The sequence below is a fragment of the Anomaloglossus baeobatrachus genome, chromosome 1 (genome assembly GCF_048569485.1).
Source record: "Anomaloglossus baeobatrachus isolate aAnoBae1 chromosome 1, aAnoBae1.hap1, whole genome shotgun sequence".
Classification (NCBI taxonomy): Eukaryota; Metazoa; Chordata; class Amphibia; order Anura; family Aromobatidae; genus Anomaloglossus; species Anomaloglossus baeobatrachus.
In genome coordinates, this window is record NC_134353.1 from 852666127 (window position 1) to 852686031 (window position 19905).

Genomic DNA, 19905 nt, shown 5'->3' on the forward strand with positions numbered 1-19905 from the left:
TAATACATATATATATATATCTATATATATATATATATATATATATATATATATATATATATATATATACACACACATATACATATTATATATATTCCTCAACACTGAAACTGTAACAACACCAAGAACAAAAAGTTGTGTAATCATAGAGATCACATAACAATAGACATGTTATTGATATGCAAAGAAAAAGAAACAAAGAAAAAATGGAAACAAAATTTCAAAACATCTTGATTTATTCAGTATTGAGTATGAGCTCCACATGCAAAAGTGCCGACACTTACACACCCTGGTATGCAGTCAATTAAGTTATTAAAGGGAATCTGTCACCAGGTTTTTTGTTACTTCATCTGAGAGCAGGATAATTTAGGCAAAGAGATTTAGAAACTAACCATGTTTATCTTAGATCAATGTATGCAGCTGTTCTGACTTTATCTCAGAATTGAGTGTAGGAGAGCTGGGAGCTGTCCCCACCCACACCAGGCTCTCAATAGAGATTGTGCATTGACTGTGAGGCGTCAATCACAGCAGAGGGTGTGCGGGTCTGCTCTGCACTGTGCAGAGGAGTTACACCAATGTTAATCACAGAGCAATAAACCCTTTAGTATGAGTAAACAATAGCAGGCACAGAGAAAAAAGAAATAGATATTTTTAATTTTTTAACCTTTGCAGCATGCTGTCCTCAGCTTACAGTGCAAAATCCTGGTGACAGATTCCCTTTAAGGATTGTCTGAGGAAATGTACTTGGGCATGCAGATGTTAAATGCACACAAATCATCAAGATCTGCTGCTTGTAGCTCCTTTTGAATTTGGGACCAATGATGTTCCAGATGTGCTCAATGGCAGACAAATCCAGAGACACTGCAGGCCAAGGTAGAACTTTTAGACCTTGCGGTCTGCACACAGTAGCACAAACAAGTTGTGACTTGGCGTTATTACATTGATAAAAGGCTACTGGGATACTGGAGAAATGGCCATACCACTGGTTTGTAATTCTGTACTGCAAATGAAATTGGACATCATATACCAAGCCTAAGGGCTGCTTCTCACTTGCGAGTTTCTCGCAGTAGAGCAATGCGAGAAAATCTCGCATTGGAATCGGACACATGTTAGTGAATGATTCAGCTCGCATTTGCAATTTTTTTCTCAGTCCAAATCGGACTGAGAAAAAAATCGCAGCATGCTGCTTTTTTGCGAGTTTCTACTGCGAGTCACTCCAATGCAAGTCTATAGGAGCGTGTAAATAATCGGATGTCACGGAACGGCACTCACACCATCCTAGTGACATCCGATTTTCTAAACACATTTATCGCATGTTTCCTAAAACACTGGAAACGAGTGATGTCTCACAATGTCTGTCAATCACTAGTCTCTGTCAGTCGGTCTCTCCCTCTCATTCTCTATTCTCTCTCTGTCGGTCGGTCTGTCGGTCACTATCTCTGTCCCTCACTCTCTGTCCATGTCGGTCTATCCCTCTCCCCTCCTCTCTCATACTCACCGATCCCCGATCACCAACGCGGCGCTGCATGGCGTTCACACTGCTCTGGCGGCTTCTAGTCTTTTGAAAAAGCCGGCCGCTCATTATTCAATCTCGTATTCCCTGGTTTACCGGCACCTATGATTGGTTGCAGTCAGACACGCCCCCAGGCTGAGTGACAGCTGTCTCACTGCAACCAATCACAGCAGCCGGTGGGCGTGTCTATGCTGTGCAGTAAAATAAATAAATAAATAAATAATTTTAAAAAACGGCGTGCGGTCCCTCCCAATTTTAATAACAGCCAGATAAAGCCATACGGCTGAAGGCTGGTATTCTCAGGATGGCGAGCTCCACGTTATGGGGAGCCCCCCAGCCTAACAATATCAGCCAGCAGCCGCTCAGAATTGCCGCATACAATAGATGCGACTGTTCTGGGACTGTACCCGGCTCTTCCCGATTTGCCCTGGTGCGTTGGCAATCGGGGTAATAAGGAGTTAATGGCAGCCCATAGCTGCCACTAAATCCTAGATTAATAATTGCAGGCGTCTATGAGACACCCCCAATGATTAACCTGTAAATTACAGTTAATAAACACACACAGTGAAAAAATCCTTTATTTGAAATAATAAACAGTAACAAAGACCCTCGTTCACCACTTTATTAAGTACTCAAAAAACCCATCCTTTTCCGACGTAATCCAAGGAGGTCCCGTGTCGCTTCCAGCTCTGCTACATGAAGGTGACAGGAGCTGCAGAAGACACCGCCGCTCCTGTCACCTCCACGCAGCAACTGAGGTGAGAAGCGCGATCAGCTGATGTCAGTCAGGTAACTCGTGGCCACCGCTGGATCCTCCAACAGTGACAGCAAGTCACCCGAGTGACAGCGATGAAGTCACAGGTGAGTTGCGGTCACGGGTGGAGGATCCATCTGGCCGCGGGTAACCTGAGTGACAGCAGCGCTAATCGCGCTGCTCAATTCAGTCACTCAGGAGATTAGCGGTCACCGGTGAGTCCTTCACGGGTGACTGCTAATCAGGACGCGACACAGACAGAGCCGCGGCATGACAATGAAGTCGGGTGAAGTTCACCCGAGTTCATTCTGATCGTGCGGCTCTGTCTGTGTCTGCTGTCATCTGCCATTTAGCTCTGCTACATGGCTGTCTGTGGCTGCTGTCAGCAGCCATGTAGCAGAGCTGAATGGCAAATGACAGCTGCTGAGAAAAAAAAAGGATCACACACGGATCACACACGCATTGCACACGCACTGCAATCATGAGAAAAATCTCAGGATCGCAGTGCAGTTGCATTGCACTCTGACCTAACGTGAACTAAAATCAGCCGAGTTTTTTTCAGCCAACTCGGACCGATTTTACTCGCATAGATGTGTTTCCAGCCTAACGTGTCAAACAGGGTCTACACAAAACATAAAAAGGCACTTACATGACACTGGGCTACGAATCAGATGTCCATCTATAGATGTTCCATTGACCTCACACCACCACTCTCGAAGGTTATTATTGTGTGAAGCAAGATGGTAAGGGAGGCTAGAATTTCTTCAGCGATGAGTCCTGTTTAATCTTAGAAGCTATGATAGCCAGAAATTGATCTGGAGACGAGGCCTTCACTCGAGAACCTCACACTTATCCTACACTCCTGGGATTACGGTGAGGGGTGGCATAATAAACAGTAGCCGGATCCCTCTAATCTACAATTCATGTAAACTATTAGCTTGGTGTTATATTAATATGGTTGTGAAACCAGTGGTACGGCCATTTCTCTACATTGTCCTCCACTTCATTATAGCCAACGTTTTTACATTCTGCACTAATTTCAGACACTGTCGTCCAAATATGATTGGCTGTTCATTACCAACATGTCGTTTAAATCTTATATCTCTACAAATTACATTGAAGGAAGAGTTAATTTATTTGGATACTAACCTTCGTGTGCTCATGAGGTTGGCTAAGCTTACTTTTTCTCTTCGTCCCACGCTTTACTACAGGAAAAGAGTGTTACAAGGGTTATTCTCTCCATGTGCATTTATTTTCCATACCTCATTCATGCTGCTTTAAAAGGTTATGTCCAGAAATGCTATTTCCCTGCAGATAAGGAGATTTGTATTGCTCACCATAAAATCTTTCTTGTACTCTTCACTGAGGGACATAGGAACTATGGTTGACCGTTGCCACTAGACACTAAACATTATAAAAGTTGACTCCTCCACTGCACGTAGTAATGTAGGCAGTGAGAAAGTAGTAGAATAGCATGCAACAACAATAAATAGCACAACTGAGGAATAAGTAGTAGGCCACAAAGGAAACAATGAACTGAAACATCCCATCAGGGCTATAAGTGTGGGAACTGTGTCCCCAATAAAAGCTACAAGAAAGAGATTTTACATTGGGTAGTAAAATTCTCTTATTATCAGTCGCTTCAATGGGGGAAATGGAAACAAGGCATGTCCTAAAGCAGTTATGGGTGGGTAATAAGATAAACTGTGTGCAGAATTATTAGGCAAATGAGTATTTTGATCACATGATAATTTTTATACATGTTGTCCTTCTCCAAGCTGTATAGGCTTGAGAGCCAACTACCAATTAAGTAAATCAGGTGATGTGCATCTCTGTAATGAGGATGGGTGTGGTGTAATGACATCAACACCCTATATAAGGTGTGCTTGATTATTAGGCAACTTCCTTTCCTTTGGCAAAATGGGTCAGAAGAGAGATTTGACGGGCTCTGAAAAGTCCAAAATTGTGAGATGTCTTGCAGAGGGATGCAGCAGTCTTGAAATTGCCAAACTTTTGAAGCGTGATCAACGAACAATCAAGCGTTTCATGGCAAATAGCCAACAGGGTCGTAAGAAGCGTGTTGGGCAAAAAAGGCGCAAAATAACTGCCCATGAATTGAGGAAAATCAAGCGTGAAGCTGCCAAGATGCCATTTGCCACTAGTTTGGCCATATTTCAAAGCTGCAACTAGTGTTGAGCCACCCCCTAGTGTTCGAGTTCGGTTCGTCGAATGGCGGCTAAGTTCGGCGAACGTTCGACGAACACCTTTGAACCCCATTGAAAACAATGGCAGGCAAACACAAAACACATACAAACAGATTAAACACCTTCTAAGGTGTCCAAAAGGTGACAAACAACTCACAAGACACCACAAACACATGGAAAGTGACAAGTACATATACTAATGCTGAAACAAAAGAGCTGGACAAGTAAAAGGAGGAGGAGACACAGATGTAGTAGTATCTCCAAATGAAAATCGATGCCATGACTGTGAAACTGGAGCCTTGCTCATTTTGGGCTTCCAATCTGCAAAAATGGCCTGAGCTCGCCACCTATGCTTGGAGATCTTGTCGTACCCCACAGCCAGTGTTCTCTCTGAATGTGTCTTCAGTGCTGCTGGTTGTGTGCTGACAGATAAGCGCACGCATCTGTCCAGTAACAATGTGGACAGACTAACGTTCATCAAGATGAAAAAATCATGGATCTGCAATGACTTTTCTAGCGGTGTGTCATCTTGGGGAGACGAAAGGCTTGTGGATTTGGATTGTGCTTCATGCAAATCAACATGTCAAGTTTGAAACTGGGGGACAAGTGATGCCACTTAAGTGGTGTCTGTGGCCCAATTTTTGGAAAAAAGGGAGACTATGGTTGGAGTCCCCTTGCTATGTTTTAAATGATCCAAGATGAACAAATCATGGATCTACAAGGACTTTTCTACCCCTGTGTCATCCTGGGGAGACGAAAGGCTTGTGGATTTTTGATAGTGCTTCATGCAAATCAACATTTTAAGTTTGCATCTGTGGGACAATTGATGCCACTTAAGTGTTGTCCGGGGCCCAATTTTTGGAAAAAAGGGAGACTCTGGTTGGAGTCCCCTGGCTGTGTTTTACATGATTTTAGAAGGGCATGACATGCCTAAGAGGTTGACTTTCAGCATCTGCAAGCTGTTGGCTAGAGAAATGCTGCCTTTCCGCCCGGTGGACACAGAGGATTTTAAAGACCTTATGTCCATTGCAGTGCCCCAATAGCAGATGGCCAGTCGCCACTACTTCTCCTAGAAAGGTATGCCTGCGCTACACCCGCATGTCGCACACAACATCACCGCTTCCTTGTGAAACTCTGTGTGTGACAGGATGCATTTCATTACAGACACTTGGCCCAGTCACCATGGACAGGAGCGTTACATGTCGCTGACTGGACACTGGGTAACTATGGTGAGCGACGGAGAAGGGTCTGCTGTACAATTCTTGCCATCCCCACGAGTTGTGTCAATCCTTCCTCTGTATATAGAAGTTCCTTCACTGCTTCTGCCTCCTCAACCTCGTCGCGGACATCCACCTCCGCTCTAATACTGTCTGTTAAGGCCACCCGCGTTGTAACTATGAACAAGGAATCCCGCACACCTCCTTACTATGCTGGCAGCAGAGCTCAACGCCATCAGGCGGTCAACTCTTTACTTTGAAATGTATGGGAAATGTGAGTCACACCGCTGAGTAGTTGTGGACAGTTAGCTATGTAGACGGAGTTTCATCAATGGTTGTCTCCACTCAACCAGCAGCCAGGGAAGGCCGTGTGCGACAATGATGCAAACCTGGGTGCGGCCCTTCGCCGTGACAATGTGACACACGTGCCTTGTATGGCTCACGTGTTCAACCTGGTTATCCAATAATTTTTAAACCACTATCCCGGCCTACATAGCCTTCTGCAGAGGGCACGTTCGCTATGTGCTCACTTCCACCGTTCACACCCCGCAGCTGAACAACTTGCATCGCTCAAGAAGTCTTTCGGTCTGCCGGTTCACCACCTGAAATGCGATGTGCCGACACACAGGAATTTGAATCTGCACATTTTGCAGCGTCTGTGGCACCATCGGCGAGCCCTGCTGCAATACATTATGACGTATAGCCTGGGCTAACGAGATCCAGAGGTGGTGCAGATCATGCTGCTGGAGTGCTCTCAGATCAAGGACCTATGCACCCTTCTTCACAGTTTACAAATGTCGACGAAGATGTTTAGCGCTGACGTTCCCATTATCAGCATGACAATTCCGGTCATCTACATGCTGGAGCATACTCTAAACATTATTTATAGTCAGGTGGTGGGACAAGAGGAAGATTGACTGGACTCCCTGCAGTTTACAATTGCGTACCAGAAATGGAGAGGTGGTGTAGAATGCAGAGGTGGTGTAGCTTTCTTGTCAGCAGAGGAACCCTCACTTGCTATCCCAGACAATGAAAGTATGGCCCTAAAAATGGCAGCACTTTTTGCAATAAAAATTGTGTTACAAAAATGGAGATGTGGTGTACAATGCAGAGGTGGTATAGCAAAATTGTCAGCAGAAGAACCCTAACGTAGTATCCCAAACAATGAAACTATGCCCCTAAAACTGCCTGCACTTTTTGCAATAAAAATTGCGTAGCAAAAATGGAGATGTGGTGTACAATGCAGAGGTGGTATAGCAAAATTGTCAGCAGAGGAACCCTATTGTAGTATCCCAGACAATTAAAGTATGGCTCTAAAAATGGCAGCATATTTTGCAATTAAAACTGCGTTCGAAAAATAGACAGGTGCTGTACAATGCAGAGGTGGTATAGCAAAATTGTCAGCAGAGGAACCCTAACGTAGTATCCCAGACAATGAAACTATTCCCCTAAAACTGCCTGCACTTTTTGCAATAAAAATTGTGTAGCAAAAATGGAGATGTGGTGTACAATGCAGAGGTGGTATAGCAAAATTGTCAGCAGAGGAACCCTAACGTAGTATCCCAGACAATGAAACTATGCCCCTAAAACTGCCTGCACTTTTTGCAATAAAAATTGCGTGGCAAAAATGGAGATGTGGTGTAAAATGCAGAGGTGGTATAGTAAAACTGTCAGCAGAGGAACCCTAACGTAGTATCCCAGACAAAGAAACTATGCCCCTAAAAATGCCTGCACTTTTTGCAATAAAAATTGTGTAGCAAAAATGGGCAGGTGTGTAGAATGCAGAGGTGCTTTAGCTTGCTTGTCAGCAGAGGAAGCCTCACTTTCTATCCCTGACAATGAAACTATGCCCCAAGGAAGTGCCTGAGCTGATGTAGCCAGACGCTGTGATATAAACCCCTGCACAGTGCTGGCACAGACCTGCCTAGCAACAATGGCTATGAACGGCTGTAATGTAGCCCTGAAAAGGGCTGAAATTACAAGTAGTCCCTAATCCCTAAAGCGATGTGTAGATTCCACTGTATGTCTATAGCGCACACAGCCCCAGCAGAAGCGGGAGCGGTGACTGTCACCCACCCGCAGCAGAGAGATAATGGCGGCGATGGGGAAAATGGCCGGGTCTTATAGGGCAAAGACATGTGACATGCACAGCCTATGACACATGCCCTTGCTTGTCTGGCAAAAATCCACTTTGCTGTGTGTGTGTGTCTGCGATTGACTAACAGCCTAGCCCGCCCCACTGTACTCGCAGTTAGGAAAAAAAAAATGGCGATCGCCATTCTTTTAGCATTCAGCAGCAGCACTGATCTAAACCCCGTCCCCCCCGCACACTATACGCTGAATTTTGATAATATCATTATTAACAGTGACTCGCAGTACTACAGTGAAAAGCCAGCTAGTAACTAGCTACGCTTTTTGGTGATCGAGCCGTTATCGAACAGTAACTCAAACTGCTGAACTTGAAGCAAATTGTTCGAGTTCGTCGAACGACTCGAACACCGACCAAAATCACTCGAATTTGAAATTCGCGAACCGTTTGAATGGAATATCGCTCAACTCTAGCTGCAACATTACTGGAGTATCAAAGAGCACAAGGTGTGCCATACTCAGGGACATGGCCAAGGTAAGGAAGGCTGAAAAACAATCACATCTGAACAAGAAACATAAGATAAAACGTCAAGACTGGGCCAAGAAATATCTTAAGACTGATTTTTCAAAGGTTTTATGGACTGATGAAATGAGAGTGACTCTTGATGGGCCAGATGGATGGGCCAGAAGCTGGATCAGTAAAGGGCAGAGAGATCCACTCCAACACCAGCAAGGTGGAGGTGGGGTACTGGTATGAGTTGGTATCATCAAAGATGAACTTGTGGGACCTTTTCGAGTTGAGGATGGAGTGAAGCTCAACTCCCAGACCTACTGCCAGTTTCTGGAAGACTATGTGAGCAAGGATGGTTGACCTTAGGGAGATCAACATCCACCACTGCGGAGACACCATCACGTGTTTCTCAACGCAGTGATTCTAGAGCAATGCACCCTGGGAAATATGCAAAGCAAGAAGGCCTGCGGAGACACAATCACATGTTTCTCAACGCTGGCAGGAAACTAGCCAGGTCTTTCACCGGGAAGGAACAACCACGGGAAGGGCAGTCTCCAGTCAAGGAGACCACCTATGCCAAACATGGTATCCATCCACAGACAGCCGTTTTGGGGTATTTGCCCCTCATCAGTGTGGAGTAGGAATCTGGCTAGTGGGAGCATTGCCTAATAAAAGACTATGTGAGCAAGGATGGTTGACCTTAGGGAGATCAACATCCACCACTGTGGAGACACCATCACGTGTTTCTCAACGCAGTGATTCTAGAGCAATGCACCCTGGGAAATATTCAAAGCAAGAAGGCCTGCGGAGACACCATCACATGTTTCTCAACGCAGGCAGGAAACTAGCCAGGTCTTTCACCGTGAAGGAACAACCACGGGAAGGACAGTCTCCAGTCAAGGAGACCACCTATGCCAAACATGGTATCCATCCACAGACAGCCATTTCGGGGTATTTGCCCCTCATCAGTGTGGAGTAGGAATCTGGCTAGTGGGAGCATTGCCTAGTAAAAGACTATGTGAGCAAGGATGGTTGACCTTAGGGAGATCAACATCCACCACTGCGGAGACACCATCACGTGTTTCTCAACGCAGTGATTCTAGAGCAATGCACCCTGGGAAATATTCAAAGCAAGAAGGCCTGCGGAGACACCATCACATGTTTCTCAACGCTGGCAGGAAACTAGCCAGGTCTTTCACCGGGAAGGAACAACCATGGAAACGGCAGTCTCCAGTCAAGGAGACCACCTATGCCAAACATGGTATCCATCCACAGACAGCCGTTTCGGGGTATTTGCCCCTCATCAGTGTGGAGTAGGAATCTGGCTAGTGGGAGCATTGCCTAGTAAAAGACTATGTGAGCAAGGATGGTTGACCTTAGGGAGATCAACATCCACCACTGCGGAGACACCATCACGTGTTTCTCAACGCAGTGATTCTAGAGCAATGCACCCTGGGAAATATTCAAAACAAGAAGGCCTGCGGAGACACCATCACATGTTTCTCAACGCTGGCAGGAAACTAGCCAGGTCTTTCACCGGGAAGGAACAACCACGGGAATGGCAGTCTCCAGTCAAGGAGACCACCTATGCCAAACATGGTATGCATCCACAGACAGCCGTTTCGGGGTATTTGCACCTCATCAGTGTGGAGTAGGAATCTGGCTAGTGGGAGCATTGCCTAGTAAAAGACTATGTGAGCAAGGATGGTTGACCTTAGGGAGATCAACATCCACCACTGCGGAGACACCATCACGTGTTTCTCAACGCAGTGATTCTAGAGCAATGCACCCTGGGAAATATTCAAAGCAAGAAGGCCTGCGGAGACACCATCACATGTTTCTCAACGCTGGCAGGAAACTAGCCAGGTCTTTCACCGGGAAGGAACAACCACGGGAAGGGCAGTCTTCAGTCAAGGAGACCACCTATGCCAAACATGGTATCCATCTACAGACAGCCGTTTCGGGGTACTTGCCCCTCATCAGTGTGGAGTAGGAATCTGGCTAGTGGGAGCATTGCCTAGTAAAAGACTATGTGAGCAAGGATGGTTGACCTTAGGGAGATCAACATCCACCACTGCGGAGACACCATCACGTGTTTCTCAACGCAGTGATTCTAGAGCAATGCACCCTGGGAAATATTCAAAGCAAGAAGGCCTGCGGAGACACCATCACATGTTTCTCAACGCTGGCAGGATCAACGTTTGGCATAGGTGGTCTCCTTGACTGGAGACTGCCCTTCACGTGGTTGTTCCTTCCCGGTGAAAGACCTGGCTAGTTTCCTGCCAGCGTTGAGAAACATGTGATGGTGTCTCCGCAGGCCTTCTTGCTTTGAGTTTCTGGAAGACAACTTCTTCAAGCAGTTGTACAGGAAGAAGTCGGTATCGTTCAATAAAAACATGATTTTCATGCAGGACAATGCTCCATCACATGCATCCAACTACTCCACAGCGTGGCTGGCCAGTAAAGGTCAAAAAGATGAAAAAATAATGACATGGCCCCCTTGTTCACCTGATCTGAACCCCATAGAGAACCTGTGGTCCCTCATAAAATGTGAGCTCTGCATGGAGGGAAAACAGGACACCTCTCGGAACAGGGTCTGGGAGGCTGTGTTGTCTGCTGCATGCAATGTTGATCGTAAACAGATCAAGCAACTGACAGACTATGGATGGTAGGCTGTTGAGTGTCATCATAAAGAAAGGTGGCTATATTGGTCACTAATTTTTGGGGGTTTTGTTTTTGCATGTCAGAAATGTTTATTTATAAATTTTGTGCAGTTATATTGGTTTACCTGGTGAAAATAAACAAGTGAGATGGGAATATATTTGGTTTTTATTAAGGTGCCTAATAATTCTACACAATAATAGTTACCTGCACTAACAGATATCCTACTAAGATAGCCAAATCTAAAAAAAAAAAACACTCCAACTTCCAAAAATATTAAGCTTTGATATTTATGAGTCTTTTGGGTTCACTGAGAACATAGTTGTTGATCAATAATAAAAAAAATCCTCTAAAATACAACTTGCCTAATAATTCTGCACACAGTGTATACACAGCAAAAAAGAAAAGCAGCAATAAAATAGCAGGCTGAATCACAGCTGACTGTAGAGTGTACCTGCTAAGGCTTGTATCCGCGGATGGAAAAACACGTGTCTTGTGAAAACCATAAGAATGTGTGGATGAAACGCCAAGCAGCAGACTAGGAATGTAGTAATCTATGGGATTGGATGGAGAGGTATAAATGGAAATACTTTACCCTATACATTAACAGGAAAAATAGTAGGATACCTAGAGAAAAAAGAAAGGCACTGAACTCAAGCCTCCTTGTCCTAGAGAGGGATCAGAAGATGCAGAGCACCATGAGACAGCCTCCAGTTCACAGGCCACTCTGATGAACAGTATGACAATGAGGAAGGCTACAATACAAGGTCTTGATAGAGAAGAGTGTAAGGCATTCAGCACCACGATAAACTCCCCAAGGCCCACAAGATGGAGGTGAGAAAATTGCCTTAACCAGAAGGATTTGACCTGAAAATTGAAAGCTGGAGATCTCTGAAATAGAAAAGAGACGATAGAGCCTTGACTCTAAAAATCGGTTCCAAGCCAAATCTGGCCCCAGGGTCTATTTGCGGATTCGTTGAAGATTTGCCATGGATCTGTAACCAAATCTGCAGCAGAAATTTTTCACAATGTGTGAAAAAGGGAAGGGCCTCAAACATCATACATTGTCCGGGAGTCTTGAGGATTTTGCAACAACAGCAACACAACCATGACGTAAAAACTAACCAACCTAATATGGGTGGAAGAGGAGAACCTTGAAAAGTATATGTGGATGATATCGGGGGCACAGGGAAACATCTACTTTGAAGAACAGAAGTCCTAAACCTAAACTGTAAAACCCTACGATTCTAACTAGATAAATGGATCGACGCCCAGAATTCCCAAAAGTCAACATAAAATGTCTTAGGCTGGATTACAGAATGACAGCACCACTCTCCTACTCAAAGCCATTCTCTACTGATACAGTAGCAAACTAGTTGTCTATTCATAGAATGTTAACAACGGAAAAAAAAAAAAAACACAGGAGATTGGTTCTCCTCCCAATTGAGAATATGGGGGACCTCTACCATGGAAGTCTGTTACAAGTTCCACCATAAGTATGCCACGGTTCGGTGATGCTTGATTGGAAAGAAACTAGATCACCACATTCCTCTTTGCCTGTGGAGAAGGTTGGATACCTCGGAGATCCAATGGTTGCTTGGGAGGAAAGCTTCTGTTAACTTCAAGAGCCCAGGATTGTATGCCAACTAACTTATATCCGAAAAGTGTATTGAGAAAGGCTGAGCCCATCTAGTCGACATGTGACCACATGTATGCACATTACATACTTGCAGTCCGCTACCGACGATGACACCGGAGAATCATCACAACATGCAGAGCACGTGTTGTGGGAATTCACAGTGCTGTAGTCACATAAAGTAACTGAAGACTTGTAGCCTAAGATTTGGCAAGCCCTTGAACGTAAAAACATGTGTTCCGGTGATCTGGGGTCTAGGAAACAACAAAAGAAAAATGTAATGGCGGTCAAAGCATCTAAGAGTGCCCTTCGACTTCAAGGTAATATGAATGGCTGAGTGAGGCAGTTGCCCATATTCCTCAAATTAGATGAATTATCCATGTTAACATCAGAAGAAGAATCCGAACACATGTTATCCTCCACTAGCAAGAACAGCTGGAGGAAGGCTACCTGAACTACTTGAGAACTTCTCTAAGCTGATAGGTTTCTACCAAAGTATTGACTCTGGCTGGTTTTAGAGAAACACTATAGTAAGCTTGCTGGATTTATCATACTGAGAGGCCTTTGTTGGTAGGTCTGACACTATCGGAAGTGGTCAGAGTACTGGACCGCCTGTTCAATACACAACACTGAGGGATTCCAGTTTGCTGGACTAACTTTAGGAAATTGTCAATGTACCATTCGGCTTGTTTGAGTGAAATGTCAAGCTAAAAGGTCTCTTCCGGGAGGAAGGAGACAAACTCTAGTGCCACCTATTGCAAGTAGCAATCCTAACAGTCAAAAATGGCCATTTAACAAGCCTATTTTATATGTTAGGATTTAAGCCAGATCAGAACCTCAATTTGCAGACACGGTGTTTTGGGATGGTTGCCCTCGTTAGTGCAAAGTATGAGGTCTGATCTGGCTGTATGAGAAGCTATCATGGGGTCTAAAGCCCGCTTTACACGCTGCAATGTATCTTACAATGTGTCGGCGGGGTCACGTCGTAAGTGACGCACATCCGGCATTGTAAGTTACATTGCAGTGTGTAACTGCTACGTGCGATTGCGATTGAACGGTAAAACGTTCATCGCACGTACGTCGTACATTCCTCATGAATTGTACGTCAGATTGTTCATCGTACCCGGGGTAGCACACATTGCAGTGTGTGACACCCCGGGAACGATGAACAGATCTTACCTACGTCCTGCGGCTCCCGGCCGGTAATGCGGAAGGAAGGAGGTGGGCGGGATGTTTACGTCCCGCTCAGCTCCGCCCCTCAGCTTCTATTGGCCGGTGATGTCGATGTGACGCCAAACGTCCCTCCCACTCCAGGAAGTGGACGTTTGCCGCCCACATCGAGGTCGTATGGAAGGTAAGTATGTGTGATGGGGGTTAATCGTTTGTGCGGCACGTTCAACAAATTGAACGTGCCACACATACGATGGGGGAGTTGCAAATCGCATATTGCGAAATTGCAACGTGTAAAGCAGGCTTAAGGGGAAATCTTTTCTTCTTGCAGAGACCTGTCAAACCAGTTCTGGCTGCCAGTGAGGAATCTTATAGCTGTAATGCTCCTCTGGGAAATAAATCCTTAAATCCTAAGTCATATGAAAAGGCTCGTTAAAGGGCCACTTTTGAAAATTTCCCAGAGGAGCATTGCAGCTTTAAGACTCCTCACTGGCAGCCAGAACTGGTTTGTCAGGTCTCCACAAAGAGAAAAGATTTCCCCTTAGACCCCAGCTAAAAGGTCTATGATGTATGGTCTGACTCATGATGGGACGTGGTCAGGATAAGATGTGGATCACTTGGGCGATACATCATACTGAGAGGTCTCTGCTTGTTGGTCTGACTAAGGGGTACTTCACACACAGCGAGATCGCTGCTGAGATCGCTGCTGAGTCACGGTTTTTGTGACGCAGCAGTGACCTCATTAGCGATCTCGCTGTGTGTGACACTGAGCAGCGATCTGGCCCCTGCTGTGAGATCGCTGCTCGTTACACACAGCTCTGGTTCGTTTTTTTATTGTTGCTCTCCCGCTGTTAAGCACACATCGCTGTGTGTGACAACGAGAGAGCAACAATCCTGAATGTGCAGGGAGCAGGAGCCGGCGTCTGACAGCCTGCGGTAAGCTGTAACCAGGGTAAACATCGAGTAACCAAGGTGGTTACCCGATATTTACCTTCGTTACCAGCCTCCGCAGCTCTCACGCTGCCAGTGCCGGCTCCTGCTCCCTGCACACGCTAAGCTAAGCGGTGTGCACTGGTAACTAAGGTAAACATCGGGTAACCATACCCGATGTTTACCTTAGTTACCAGTGTCCGCAGCTTCCAGACGCCGGCTCCGTGCAAGCGCAGCGTCGCTTGCACGTCGCTGCTGGCTGGGGGCTGGTCACTGGTCGCATCTGCCTGTTTGACAGCTCACCAGCGACCATGTAGCGACGCAGCAGCGATCCTGACCAGGTCAGATCGCTGGTGGGATCACTGCTGCGTCGCTAAAGTGTGACGGTACCCTAACTCATGTGAGTAGTCACAGTAGTATCTGGTTTGATTGCGGTCTATGCCATACTGATAGGTCTCTGCTTGATTGTCTGACTCAATGTGGTAAGTGGTCAGAACAATGTTTAATTTGCTTGTGCGATATGCCCTACTGGGAGGTCTCTGCTTTTTGGTCTGAGTTTCTTTGGTTTCTTTACATATTAAAATCCAGTGTAATTGTGACTGAACCATCATCTCAGTTAATCTGTGTGTTTTTGATTTAATTGAAATGAGAAACATATATGGAAATTTGTTCAACTAATTAATTTAATATGCAGATGAGATAGGTGGGTCAGTCACAAAGGAAGTAATCCACTAATTGTTTGTATATATATGTGCGTGCATTCACTTAATCTATAGATGTGAAAAAGGCTAACTACTAGCCGAAACACGTTATTTTACGCCTAATTGACATGATGGAATAAAGCATAAAAATATTCCAGAAGATTTGGAGTGCCGGTCCTTTGTATTAGTTATACTGTGGATGCCTTCCTTGGACACGTGCACCTTGAAGGATTGTGTGCCGCCTGGAACTTCTGTTTCTGCATCACCCTGAGAAGTGGTCAGAGTACTAGGGGAGGCAGAGGAGATAGGCTGATGGTCCAAAACAGTAATCAAGGACTGGGACATTTTGGTAAGCTTAGCTACTGACTGATGAAGACCTACAGCTCTCGAGGGCTGCAAGAGGTTACTAGAAAGAAAGCAACAGTAGTAGCAGATGAGTGAAAGAGCTATGATTACATGATGTCACCCGAAGTTCGGGGAACTACTAAGCGAATGGCAAAAGGGATGGGAAACCCTGTGTCTAGGGAAGAGAAAAACGGTGACCCCTGACCAAACCTACTGCTGGTCGCTGGGGTCCCTAACAACCCTAGATAAGTTCCACACCTATGCACCGAGTCGGGTACCTGACTCTATGTATCCCAAGTGCTGGGTTCTAAATAGGGAACGGATGAGGTGAGCTCTTCATCAACTCCACTAAACACTAGAGAAGACACAATGAGAAGACACAATGAGAACACACAGGGGGAAAATGCATAAACTACCTATCCACAGATGACTCGGGTAGAATTTCAGTAAAGTTTTCAGCAACGATACCACAGGTGAGTACAAACTACCTGCTTGCAAACACGGCTTGAATGAACTGAATAATATCACAAGCACCAGTCCAAGGAAGGAAGGGGTATTTAAGCACCAAGAAAATACTGATGATCAGTAGCTGGGTGGAAGGCGAGCTCCTGCTGGGTCCAAAAGGGGGAGAAATGAAAATCCAACAGGAAAGCTACCTATTATATTGAATACTGACAGCACCAACAATGGAAAGTCAGAGAGCATTTTGCACAGCCAAACGCTGTGACCTTCTATGGCCAGAAACCACATGACTGTGTCACCTGTGACACACCCATGATACGAGGGACAGAAAAAGTGTTTGACAAGGTTGGCTTGGCAGGTGGGCATGCACTGTCTTCTTTTGGGTCAGACATGGTAGAGAGAGACAGAAGGAAAAAAAAATAGCTGGCACTATGAGACGAAGAGTCCTCTGGGGTGAACCTCTGGTAGTTGTCCCTTAGCAGACAGGCCTATCCAGCTGAGAATGGCTGAGTGTTGGTATCAATGGAGTAATGGTGGAGTAGGGAGAATCATTAATTTGCAGTAGAAGGATACATATGTCGCGGGCGGGGAGGACGCCGTCGCTGCTGCGCTCTCGCTAACGCTCGGGTCCGGCGCTGCTGCGGCTGCTGCTCGGTGGCTCGAGCGGTGGGCCGGATCTGGGGACTTGAGCGGCGCTCCTCGCCCGTGAGTGAAAGGGGTGGTTGGTTTGGGGGATTTAGTCCGTGACGCCACCCACGGGTCGTGGTGAAGATGGGCACCACCGCTGCTGGTGACGGGGATCCCGGGAGCAATGGTAGGGAGCTGCTGGGATGTTGTTTTCCCCCTCCGTGGGTAGGGGTCGGTGATCCCGGGGCCCGAAGTTGTGACGTGGAGGCAGGGTTGGCGAGGTGCAGGGTTGCAGGGACAGCGCGGCGCGGTGCCGGATGGCACGTGTGTACTCACTCAGTAAGAAATGTACAAAGTCCTCGGTAAACCAAACGGCTGGATGGACGGGTCCCGCAGCCGTCTGCAGTGTCTTTCCCCGGACAGGTGATGGCAGCTGTCTTTCCCTGCACCTTGATGTTCTCAGTTGACTACTATGGATCCCCAACGGTAGTCCGCTCAACGGTGTATGGGTACCGGAGGAGCCCGTTTGCCCGCAGGCGCTGGCCCTTGGGTCTCTAGCCTTAGGCGGTAGCTGTATACCCTCACGGTGTGGGCGGTTGCCTTCAATCGGGACTTTTGCTGTTAGGAAACCCCTGGGGTTCCGGTCACATTCGCATTTAACTATTGTCGGCGGCTACAAGCCTGGTCGGGGTCCGATGGCCCTGCCTGTGTGTGCTGGCTTCACTTCGCTCCCTGGTCGGTACCGGCGGGCCAACGCCCGACCCCGGTCCTACGGTTCCGCGTTGCTCCACCACTCTTGCAGACGTCCACCACCGCCTGCCAACCTTGCTGTCAGTCCCTGTGCCACAAACCCAGCCACCCAAGTGCTCACTCCTCTCACTTCGAACTCCAACACTTAACTGTCACTTTTCCCGCCTCCAGGCCTGTGAACTCCTCGGTGGGTGGAGCCAACTGCTTGGCTCCGCCCCACCTGGTGTGGACATCAGACCCTGGAGGGAGGCAACAAGGGTTTTTGTGTTTGGCTGGTGTCCCTGTCTAATGGGGGTGGGGTGTTTGTGTGTTATCTGTGACGACCTGGCTAGTCCAGGGCGCCACACATACAATGAAAGAAGTGAGGACAGAACAGAGAAAGCATAAAAAACCTATACGAGCCTGATTGGCTGAAGAGGACGAGTTCAAGGACTACTTGTAGCTGACTAAATTTTGATCCCAAACCAGCAAAAGAACCTGGAGTATTTTGGACTGACAGGAAAAGAGTATTGGTAAGCAAGGAACTACAGAATCAAAAAAAAAAAAAAAGTGTGTCTAGTGATTTAGTCAGTAGTATTAGCCACACCTGTTTCTAGAAGCTTCTAGCAGCTTCTAGTAGTCCTTGTAGAACTATATAAACCAGCCAGAGCTAGCGAGGTGCTGAGAGTGCGAGGTACTGAAGTAAAGGGAGGCGACTGAAGATAAGTGTGGCATAGTTTTAACACAATCTCATAGTGGTGATAACTGTAGCTGTTTAAGAAGAGAAGAGTCGCCGTAAGCTGATCGATTGCTGGGACTTGCCGGGTCTCGCTGTTTGAGGACATCGCAAAACCGCGCGCCTGACGGCGCGCGACTTTCGCCTGTCATACGCTACATCAGCATTATGGAAGAGAAGAAAATCCACATGGTCACCTGCAACACATGCTACATGTTTACGGATCTGCCGCACAAGAAATTCAACTTCACCTGTCAAAAGTGCAAACTTGTTGCCCTCTTAGAGGAAAAGGTGCGGGGACTGGAAGAAAGAATAGCAACTTTGAAGCTAATTAAAGAACATGAGGACTTCTTGGACGAGGCAGAAGCAACAATTCAGGGTATGGAAAGTGAGAAAAGCTTCAGAACACATACAGAGGCTGAAAAGTGGACACATGTGACCAAAAGAAGCCAGCGGATCAAGTGGTCGGCACCACCCACACAGCTTAGCAACCAATATGAAGCCCTCATGCTGGAGAACGAAAATGGCACAGCTCAGGATGATACCGTCTCTACAGGAGAAGACACAGTATCAACAAAAGAAGTTACTTTGTCAACAAAAGCAGAAACAAAAGACACTCAAAAGCACTCAGGAGCAACAAGCAGTGCGTCCAGAAAGAAAAGAAGAGTGGTAGTTATGGGCGACTCACTACTAAGAGGCACGGAGGCAACTATCTGCAGGCCGGACATAACCGCACGAGAAGTATGCTGCCTCCCTGGAGCAAAAATCAAGGATGTGGCCAACAGGATACCAACTATCCTCGGATCCAAGGACGAATACCCATTCCTATTGATACATGTAGGAACAAACGACACGGCAAGAAATGATCTGCCAACTATTTGTGAAGACTTTGAAATTCTGGGGAAGAAAATAAAGGAACGGAACGTACAGGTTGTTTTCTCATCAATCCTCCCAGTCGATGGCCATGGTGTCAGAAGATGGAATAGGATACTAAATTTGAACAACTGGCTACGACGGTGGTGCAGGCAGCAAGGATTTGGATTCTTAGACCATGGAGTGAATTACCTCTACGATGGACTTCTCGCAAGAGACGGGATACACCTCACAAAACCTGGGAAACACACGTTCGCCAGAAGGCTTGCCACACTCATCAGGAGGGCTTTAAACTAGAAGAAGAGGGGATGGGAGAAAAAACAGCAGACAAGAACATGCAGCAGAAGGACAAACTAATCAAGGATACTAGATGCCGTAAAGAGGACCCAAGACAGGGTACTAAGAAGGAAGCTGAGAAAAGGGGAGCAAAACTTCTTTCCTGCATGCTGACCAATGCAAGAAGCCTGACCAATAAGATGGAGGAACTGGAGCTGGTAATGTATGAGGAGAAATACGACATAGTAGGAATAACTGAGACATGGTTAGATGATAGTTATGACTGGGCGGCTAACCTGCAAGGATATGAATTGTTTAGGAGGGATCGTAAAAAAAGGAAAGGGGGTGGAGTCTGTCTATATATAAAGTCCAGTTTAAAGCCCAGACTAAGAGAAGATATTCAAGAGGGAAATGAAGAGGTGGAGTCTCTATGGGTGGAGATACAAGGAGGGAAAACTAATAAAATCCTCAT

General features: G+C 46.3%; 1 protein-coding gene across 3 annotated transcripts in view; it reads right to left on the bottom strand.

Annotated features, from left to right (window-relative positions):
* Window positions 1-19905, bottom strand: part of ANKRD31 (ankyrin repeat domain 31) — a 408642-nt gene that overhangs the window by 156907 nt on the left and 231830 nt on the right. For all 3 annotated transcript variants that reach the window (XM_075342271.1, XM_075342267.1, XM_075342277.1), the window contains one exon: window positions 3417-3472. In XM_075342271.1, coding sequence (XP_075198386.1) covers window positions 3417-3472 — 56 coding nt within the window. The remainder of the gene's footprint in view (window positions 1-3416; window positions 3473-19905) is intronic.